The 10517-nt window shown below is 40.4% G+C and overlaps 1 protein-coding gene across 1 annotated transcript; it reads left to right on the top strand.

Annotated features, from left to right (window-relative positions):
* Positions 1 to 904: 904 nt before the first annotated feature.
* Positions 905 to 5736, top strand: LOC119490239 (dual specificity protein phosphatase 7-like). The gene is made up of 3 exons (XM_037773502.1): positions 905 to 1871; positions 2737 to 3165; positions 4035 to 5736. The coding sequence occupies exons 1-3, from the start codon at positions 1466 to 1468 to the stop codon at positions 4343 to 4345; spliced, it is 1146 nt and encodes a 381-aa protein (XP_037629430.1). The 5' UTR covers positions 905 to 1465; the 3' UTR covers positions 4346 to 5736.
* The last annotated feature ends 4781 nt before the right edge of the window (positions 5737 to 10517 follow it).

Raw genomic sequence — 10517 nt, forward strand, 5'->3', positions numbered from 1 at the left:
AACAGATAATAATGCACACAGTGCACTTTCATAGAATAAGCTACTGGAGTTACCCTGCACTATACTCATTTTGAACAGTCTCCTCTGCACTATATTCACTTTTTTAATAGTCGTGTATCTCAGCTGTTACCCTGCATTATATTCAGTTTTCACAGTTTTCTTCATCTCCTTGTATTTTTATATCTGGTATATTTTTTTTGTACTTTGTACTTTGCACTACTAACTTTTTTACTGCCTTTTTACTGACATGTTTTGCACTATGGAGCTGTGATGCTGGAAACTTGAATTTCCCTCGGGATCAATAAAGTTACAATCTATCTATCTATCTATCTATCGATCTATCTATAATGCAATTCCACCTCATTTGTTAAGAGTGTCCACCATTCCATCATGCAACTATGCAAATATTATGTTACTCTAACCCAGACACACCTTCAGCCCCCATGGGAATTTTTAAGTGATAAAAATGAATAATTAATAAGTCACACAAGGTTACAACAAGGTCATTTGGTAGCATTGAACAGAACTAATTTAGTCCCTATAGGAAAATGTGGGGGATCATATTTAGTGATTGTTGGTGATAACAACCCCCTTAAAATAATTCTGCATAAACTTCTTACATGGGTGGCATCTTGCGTGGGGCACAGTCAAATTGAAACTGCTGTGTGTTGCTGAGTGCTGTTGTTGAAATTGTTGTGTGTTGCTGTGTGTTTTTTTGTTCTTCTTTTTTTGAGGTATTTATTTGTTTTGTCTTATCTTTTATTTGATTTGTTTTCTTTGTTAGATATGTGAAATACATGAAATGTCATGTCTCTCTTTCTTTGATTACTGTGGAAATTCTGACTAAACATTTCATTGTGCAATTTAATTATTAATATTGTTAGTCTGTCTGTATGTTTATATATGTTTATATGTAGAATTCAATAAAAAAATATTGTTTAAAAAAAATCTGTAATATCACAAAACACTGGTTTATGAATAGTGATTGACAAAAATCGAGTGACTCCATTGAGATGAAACTTTGTGCTATTTCTGCTATGACTTTAAATCATAAGGAATAAACTCCTCCCTCTTGAGTTGCTCTACTGTCAACTAAAAAAAAAGAAAAACTCTCCCCATGCATCGGAATGGTAGAAGGAGAATGTGCATGGAGGAGGACCCTGGTACGATGTGGAGTAGCTGAAGTTGATGAAGAGACTTATATAAAACAGTCCCATTTAAAACTTACATGTGTGGTAAATGAAAGAGTAATGAGGTCTCCATCAGGACAGGTCAGACTCACTGACTGATGGAAATAGAGAAGAGGAAAAAGGGGAAATCTCTTCGCTTCAAGCAGAAAAAGCAGCCATGCACTACTGGCGGAGGAGCAACATTTCTAACGCTTCTTTTTCTCGGCTGAAAATGTAGTTTGTGTCTCGTCGCTCGGGCGGACCATGTAGTAAAGTATTTGCGCTTTAGCTTAGCAATGTGGTATGATATTGAGTCCGATATGTCTACTAATAATGTGACGCCGAGTAAAAGCGTGGAATGGCTGCAGCTGGAGTTAGAGTCCGGGGCGACCTCTCTGCTCCTGCTGGACTGTCGTTCGCACGAGCTCTACGAATCATCCCACATCGAGACCGCCATCAACCTGGCCATACCGGGGCTGATGCTCCGGAGGTTCAAGAAGGGCAACATACCGATCCGGACCATCATCCCCAACCACGAGGACAAGGAGAAGTTCATCAGGCGGTGCAAGACGGACACGGTGGTCCTGTACGATGAGTGCACCGGAGTGGACTGGCACCAGGACAGCGGAGCTCCGACGTCCGTTTTGGGGCTGCTACTTCAAAAACTGTGGGAGGACGGCTGTAAAGCGTATTACCTGGAAGGTACAAATAGTTTCTCTGTCGAATTAACCCCAAAAGAATGAAATTATACATTCATGTTGAATAGTAGGTAGTTAAAGTGTGTCTGCGATGGAGTTTAGAACGGTAGAAAACGGCTACTAACTGACAATTCTAGAACGTTAGTAACAGTAGAAAACGGCTACTAACTGACAATTCTAGAACGTTAGTAACGATAGAAAACGTCTAACTGACAATTCTAGAACGTTAGTAACGATAGAAAACGTTGAACTGACAATTCTAGAATGTTAGGAACGTTAGAAAACGTCTAACTGACAATTCGAGAACGTTGGTAACGTTAGAAAAACGTCTAACTTACATTTCTAGAACGTTGGTAAATATCAAGCTAGTTTTGCGCAATATTAGCATAAGCTAGCATCTTTATAAGCTGTATTAAAGGCGAACAAGCTAAGCAGTTTAAACTTTCAAATACCGACTTTTTGAATGTTAATACTGCGAGACGTTTATCTCTGTTGTTGTGTAGTAACGTTACAGACGTTGACGTTACTAGAAGCGCTATAACGTCCATCCTGTGTTGTGGGTTTTGCGGTTTGTGAGCTGTTCAAAAAGTTTGTGTGTCACTGAGATTCTCAATTAAAATTCCAAAATGGCTGCGCCATGTTTTGCTCTAGCAGGAACAGGCATGCATTTCATGAATGGTTCTTTTTTTGGGGGGAACTTGAGCAGCTTCTTTTACAGCTCTGCTTCCACACACACCCAACAGACTTTTATTTGCTATTGAAAATATGATTAATAATAAGCAGTTTATATAGGCTTTTATTTTAATAAATGATTCATTTCTTACTATGGTGTGACTTTGTTAACCTGTGTGTTGTTGGCTCTTGTCCAGGTGGATTTGTAAAGTTCCACACAGAGTACCCAGAGCACTGTGAGACCCTCCTAGACAGCTCCTGTCCCAGCTCCTCTCCTCCGCTGTCCGTCCTGGGTTTTGGGAATCTCCGGATCAGCTCGGATTGCTCCGATGGGGAATCCGATCGAGAGCCGAGCAGCGCCACGGAGTCCGAGGAGAGCCCCATCCCCAGCAATCAGCCCGCCTTCCCCGTCCAGATTCTCCCCTACCTTTACCTGGGCTGCGCCAAAGACTCCACCAACTTAGACGTGCTGGGCCAGCACAACATCAAGTACATCCTGAATGTCACACCCAATCTCCCCAACATGTTTGAGCACGACGGCCACTTCAGGTACAAACAGATCCCCATTTCGGACCACTGGAGTCAGAACCTGTCCCAGTTCTTCCCAGAGGCCATATCATTTATAGGTGAGTAGGTCAATAACTGGCTTTGTTCAACTTACAACTCACTGACACACTTTTCAGAAAATAATTGTTAAATAATTAATAATAATTAATAATTGAAAAAATGTTTTTGTCACAAGGAGTGTCATGTACTGTATCATAGCCGTGTGGGCTGGGTACCTTTTATGATGCTTAAACCTTAGTATTAATTAAGTCATTGCTTGATAATTATGTTTAATAACAATGTAATAATCACTACTTCGGAATCATTTATTAACAATGATTATTTGGTAAACTGGTTTGTGAATGGATTTGTGGGACAGGTGGGAGTTTTTCAGATCACAGCCTGATTGTACTGTTGTACAACAATATCGCTGAATTTCTTTTATTAAAAACAACAATTCATCTTGAAACTAAACATATATTTTCCTATTTTTGGTGGCATTACAACATTATGTTTCAGTTTCATTATTGCTGCGTTGTCTATTGCCACGACTGCACCTGAAACCGCAGCTTGTTGACTTGTTTGTTTGGTGGTTGCATGGATGTGTTTCATGAACTAGTTTCCAAAGGTTTTAGGTAGAATGAGGAAGGAAATGGTGTTTCCACTCTCTGGGGTTGTGTTTGAATGTAGGTTCACAACAACAAGCGCAGTGTTGTTTAGTTGACAGTTGTTTGCTGATGTGTGTAATTAACGGTCTACTAGGCACGCCGTTTTCTAGGTCAAATGAATTCTGAAAACAAGAACAGCAGAAGCTTGTGGTACCTTTTATTGTGCCATCAGCAGGGTTACATCTGTCAACTACATTGTAATACAAGAAAATATGAATCAATGAAAATATTATTTAGAACAACAACTTTCTGCTGACAGTAGATTTCCCTTGGTCTTACAGATGAGGCTCGGTCTAAACAGTGTGGCATCCTGGTCCACTGCCTGGCCGGCATCAGCCGCTCGGTCACCGTCACCGTGGCCTACCTGATGCAGAGACTCAACCTCTCTCTCAACGACGCTTATGACTTCGTCAAGAGGAAGAAGTCCAACATTTCCCCGAACTTCAACTTCATGGGTCAACTCCTGGACTTTGAGAGGACGCTGGGGCTGCACAGTCCCTGTGATAACCGCTCAACCAACGAGGAGCAGCTCTTCTTCACCACGCCAACCAATCACAACGTCTTCCAGCTGGACACGCTGGAGTCAACATGAGGATCGATTGATTGGATGGCCTTTCTTGTCATTTCCTGGGGTGTCTCTGAGGTTTTTTTCCGAGCCCGTCAGACGCCTAAATAGCTGACACAAGTCAGTTACAGTATTTCTGCACCAAAAGGAACTATATTGATCTGTTAAAGGAGCCTGTGTCCCAGAGAACATGATCCATTAGATCCAGCCTGCCTGCCTTAATTTCTAATACAAGGATGACTTTTGCTCTCAACCATACATGGCATTAATCAATGGTCATGTACGACCATAATAGCAGGACATTTCATAACTTTTCTATTAAATCTAGGATTGACTGTTATTTGTTATTCACCAACTGTAAAGCGGATGTTAATGTGTGTCTTTGTATGAGTTTTGATTATTGCCTTGATGGTCTAAAAGGAGTCTTTGGCCAATCCGAATGTTTTCTGGGGACCAATCCGAGATGTTTTGATGGTACTCTAGCTGAGGGAAATAAGCTACTACAGTGATCTGGCCTTGAAATATTGTCCTTCTTCTGATAACTGTTGGCAGCTCACTTGCAGCAGAATGGAGTTACTGCAGAAAGCATTTTTTTGTGCTTTCACTCAGAATACCGTCACTAATGTCTGGTAAACACCACAATGTTACGTAGTTCTTTAAATACAAGATCGAGTGGCCACTTTCTGTTAAAACATCAAAGTTAAAACACATTATTCTCTAGAAACGCCCCTGTACATTCTGTTGCTTATAACTGCATTATTTGCATGTGATTGTGTTCTACCAAGGATCTTGTTTTGTAACCTTTAGGTCACATTTCCTGTTGTTGTTGTTGAGGCCTTGACCATAACCTAACATGAAATTGAACCATACGTCAGTTACTACCAGGTCATGGTATAGTGTATAGGACTGGCTTTTGCCCCGATTGAAAGGAACAATTTCAGTGAGTAATCAGTGTATAAAGGAATAGATGTTGACCTTTGTTTTTACTCCGACAGTCTTCAGTCTGCAGCTACTCCTTCCGTGGCACAATAATGTTAAGGGAAACATGATGTGTGTGTAATTAGCTGTTCTATATTGCCAGTCTTGTCTCAGAACAAATGAGTGAGTTTGATGTATGAAAGGAAATGAGTTTGACAAAATGTGTTTTTACCTCACAAAGAGACATTTTCAGGGATTTTTATACAAGTCATCTGTGTCTCGTCATGGCCTCTTAAAAAGTGCATCCAAGGGCTGTTTCGTTTGGTATGTTTGTAAAGATGTACATAAAATGTGGTTGTCATGGGGGACATTTTCTTAAAATCATGAAGGATGTGAAAGTGACCCTATTTTGACCCTTATGTATAGTGTATGTAAAGCTAAATGTCCAAGACATTCTGTACAAGTTTATACAACAAATATATTGTATATTTTTACTTGAATACCTTTTGTTTGTCTTTGTTAAGAGTTTACTGAAAGTTGATAGCACACTTTCACAACGTTTCATAGTATGTGGTTGAGTCAGGAGTCTCAGAGCGCATCGAGAGGTCAGAGAGTTGTGGCTCTGGTCTATCCAGCCCTGAGGCTCTAGGTGTGGTCAGATGTCGGCTTTCTGTCCACTCTGATGCCTTGCTTCCTGTCTCTGACACAAAGACAAGTGACAGAGCCAGATCTGTCAATACCACAGTGCAGACACACCCATTACCAGTCACTCAAACAGCGCTTAAAGGAAGAGGAAGATGACATGTACTCTACCACAGATACTTCCGACAGCTCTCCTCTGCTACTTGGGGAGTGATCACTTTTAATGACAGTGTTGTGCCATAGCCATGTGAAGCGCATTCGCCTGTGATTAATAGAAGCAGCCAACAAACCTATGTAAACAGTGTAGGCTAATATATGATATGATTGAATAATGGTACTTAATCAGTGTTTGTCTGCATTAATATAATAGAATATAGTGCAAGAGTTGCCAACAATGTACACAGGAATATGACTTAGTGATACAGCGCAGTAAAAACCAAGAAAGGTAAAAGTTAAAAGGTTAAATTAAAAAGTTTAAAAAAGATAGATACAGTATTAAGTGTAGTATAGTATAACATAGTATACAACATAGTATAGTACAGCAATTTAACATAGTATGGTAAAAGTACAGTATAGTACAGCAATATAATAGTATATAGTATAACATAGTGTAAGATATGTAAGGGATAATGTACAGCATTCCGATCATTATTGTGAAATAAACCCAGACAGTGTGATGCAAGGCCCGCTAGCTGCAATGACCCACTAGCTGCACATTATCACACTTATTGCACGGCTACTTACTTAAGAAATCAATAATTTGACACAAAAATGGTTGACATCAGAACTGTGTCCATAGCAACGGTCTGTTATAAAGAAATAACAGACCGTAGAAAGCTGTGATTGACCAATCAGAATAGAGTATTCAACAAAGCCGTGTAATAAAACATAATGATAATAACTAGGGCTGCAACTAACGATTTTCGATTAATCTGCCGATCATTTTCTGGATTAATTAATTAGTTGTTTGGTCAATAAAATGTCAGAAAACTGAAAAATGAAGACCAGTTTTCCAAAGATGACATCCTCAAATGTCTTGTTTTGTCCAAAAACTCAAAAGATATTCAGTTTACTGTCAAAGAGGAGTAAAGAAACCAGTAAATATTCACATTTAAGAAGCTGCAATCAGAGTATTTTGGCTATTATTTTCTTAAAAATGACTCAAATGATTAATTGATTATCAAAATAGTTGGCGATTAATTCAATAGTTGACAACTAATCGATTAATTGTTGCAGCTCTAATAATAACATAATAATATGTAGTACAGCAATATAACAGATTTTAATAGAATATCAAATTTAATATGGTATCATATGGTATAGTAACAAGAATATATTAACAGTATGGCAAGGTATATAATCAGTCCAGCAGAGAGACAATGGAGAGGTGAGTGTCTGGAGTGAACCAGACACTACGGAGTAATGGGTCTGTGTGTGTGTTCAGGTGTTCCGAGGTGAATCACAGTGTTCATGTGTTACTGCCAGCGGCAGAAATCAGTTGTGCATACTTTGCCTTAAATCACCCAGTGATTAAACTACGCAAAACATTTCCAAAGTAGCTGGGAGAAATATGTGTTCCCCTTCTGAGTGTTATGTCAGATTTATGCTCCGTTACAGCTCCGGGAATTCTCGATGGGTTTGGTATTGTTTCTACCTTGTCTGGGAGATTTACTCATATGTTCTCCACCAGATGACAGAAAGATGATGCAGTGAATTCCCTTCCCTGAAGAAATGTATTTCCTGAACTGCAGCCAAGCTTTCAAGAAAGAAAAAAAATAGGTGGAGGGAAATGTTCTGTAGTTGATCTGTGCAGCAGTTCATGGTGCAATAACTGTCACTCTGTGGGATTTAATGACTTAAATACCGCACTAAAACACTTTGAGTTCCAGCTCCGGGTGTTTGAGATGACCGAGAATAATATTGTAGTATAGGCTGAAACTAAAATCTTCAACTTTTACAGCACATACAATACAGCACATGACGAGACTTGCAACACCTCACGGTTGTGATGATAAGAGCTGTTGAGTGATGGGTTTTCCAGCGTGACTGAACCCGGCTAGCCACATACCTGCAGGGCAAACCTGTGATTAGGTCTGAAAAGACACCCACGATAAGGCTATAGCCGCAGAGCGTGGAGCACACTGCCTGGGGATGATGGGAACCATTAATCAGAGATTATCTGTAACTGGCACTGGGCATCTACAGTAGAGAGGAGTGAGAAAATTATCTATATAAATATATATATATATATATATATATACACACACACACCTTCGTATACCAGTTTTTATCACTGTTGCATAAACTTCATATAAGTAAGGGATAATGTACAGCGAGCCGGTCAGTGTTGATTCACAACACTGACCGGCTCGCTGTACATTATCCCGCTTATTACGCGGCTACTTACTTAAGAAATCAACAATTTGATGCAAAAACAGTCCGCCAGAGTTCGAGATCAGAACTGCGCCCATAGCAACGGTCTGTTATACATAGCAACGGTCTGCTATAAAGAAATAACAGACCGTAGAATGCAGCGATTGACCAATCAGAATCGAGTACTCAACAAAGCCGTGTAATAATCAGATATAATGTACAGTAGCAGTCTATGTCTGGGATTCCCTTGCAGCAGCTTTTTGGCACCAACCCAGTGTCAAGTTAAGCATAGTCTTTTTCTGTAATTATAAATCATTTTGTGCCCCGCTGCCAACTTCAAAGGCAACGTGTGCAGTCTTAACAGCTCCTGTTTTCCCCCCGTTACTAAGTTACTCAAGAAAATCAATAGGGAACTCACGCCTGCTCATGTAAGTAGAAATTACAGAGAAATTATTCTGAACTTTTTAACACCTTTGATGAGAGAAAAAAGTATAATTTCCATGAACAAAAAAAAAAAAGGATGTGTGTACGTGTGTTATTCACAATATGTTTTGTGTGACGGGAGTATTTTTGTCCTGTTATGATCACACATGAAGGGAAGCAGAGGCTAAACCAGTGCTTACTCAGCAGTAGTTGCTGGGGAAGCAGATGTGCATGAGACTGACAGGATTGTAGCTCGGGGTGGGGGCATGTGTCTGTTTGCAAGCATGGTGTGTGTGTGTGTGTATGTGTGTGTGTGTGTGTGTCGAAGAGGCTGAGCAGAAGCCAGTCAGAGCTGGTTCACACCTGCTGTGGTTATGAGAACATACTTAGCATACTGCATGACTGACAATAATTTCACAGCTGCTTCTGCCTCTGATGCACAATAACTGGAATAGTTCATTTATTCAGCTCGCCCTCGCCTGAATATAGAGACTCAGTCGTTTTGTAGATGAGGGCCAATTCACCTTGTAGCCGCATTAGAATGAATTCATGTTTTGTTTATCCATAATAATGGTTCTAATAGTTCTGAAAGGGTCACTATTATCCTATTATACAGATAGATGTTTGTCCATCCTGCGGTAAAAGCCACTCTCATCTGAATAACTGCCATTCTTTACCGCAGGGATTTTTACTCCCAGTGGTCTCTCGCTCTGTTTGTTTACAGCAGATGTTCAGGGCCGAGGAGAATAATCCTAATCTCAGTATTTTGCCGAATGCTGCCGAAGAGGAGGTGACATCATGGAGGGCTGTGCTGTCCTCGGAGGAGCCATGCTGTCTTTATTCCTGAGAGAGGACACTTAATATATCATCATATACTGTATATATGCATTTCAGCGTCTAGACAGAGCCGTATGACAGGAATACAATCTATGGTTGTTACCGGCAATGACACCGAACATTATGAATTAATGGTTGCATTGAAACACAGAAATTCCCTTCAGCCGTGGTTCAATGAGCTATGTATAACTGTACTGGAATGGCATGCCAGTGATTTCATCTCCTGTTGTTGGGGATTTTGCCATTTGATTCTCAGAACACTTGAATCACATCGAAGCCATTTGCAATGCTTCCCACTTCCCCATATGTGTAATGGAAGATCCAAAGTTAGACAGGCTCTCATAGACACAGAGAGGAAGGACACATTTAGAAGCCGAACAAGGCTCAACTGTGTGGTCTGTTGCCATATTGTAAACTTTAACAACATAACCACAACTAATTATAACAAAATACTTCTGGTAGTGATCATATTCGCAATGCTGTCACCAGTGATGATTCAGATGTCTGCCGTTAGACATCTATCCAGTCATGCTCGGCTTTCCGGCCATCTAACAGGAAGTATCGTATCTCGCCAGATTTACTATCTTTCCAAAACAGCTCTCACAACCCTCCTCACTAACTCTTCAATCTTTTCTGAGAGACATGTCTGTCCTCTGATGAGGAAGAAAAGTGTGAGTTTTGGCAAAGGAGGATACTGGGTCATGTGTAAAAGCACGGCCACATGGAATACTAGTGGCAGAGCGAGGCAGCCATCTGTTAATACCAGAAGTCTCTCATTTCGAGGCCAATTTCGCCATCCGGCGATGTACAGTAGCCCCGCGCTCACCAAGCCACGAGAACAAGGTGATATTTGTTTTGCAGTTTAATCCGTGGCAAATGGCAAAGTGAATGAAAGGGAGCATTCCTCGTGTCTCGCTAGACCCAACACAAAGTAAAGGTCTTCTGTCTATCATGTGTTCGTGCTTGGGAACTACGGAGGAGGCCGTGCTGGGAGCTGTCTTGCTGT

This window comes from Sebastes umbrosus, chromosome 6 (genome assembly GCF_015220745.1).
Source record: "Sebastes umbrosus isolate fSebUmb1 chromosome 6, fSebUmb1.pri, whole genome shotgun sequence".
NCBI classification, from domain to species: Eukaryota; Metazoa; Chordata; class Actinopteri; order Perciformes; family Sebastidae; genus Sebastes; species Sebastes umbrosus.

Bases quoted from the DNA above. Each gene is read 5' to 3' on its own strand.
- LOC119490239 (XM_037773502.1), top strand. From the start codon at position 1,466: ATGTGGTATGATATTGAGTCCGATATGTCTACTAATAATGTGACGCCG. The intron at 1,872-2,736 runs GTACAAATAGTT...GCTCTTGTCCAG, and splicing joins TAAAGCGTATTACCTGGAAG to GTGGATTTGTAAAGTTCCAC. The intron at 3,166-4,034 runs GTGAGTAGGTCA...TTGGTCTTACAG, and splicing joins AGAGGCCATATCATTTATAG to ATGAGGCTCGGTCTAAACAG.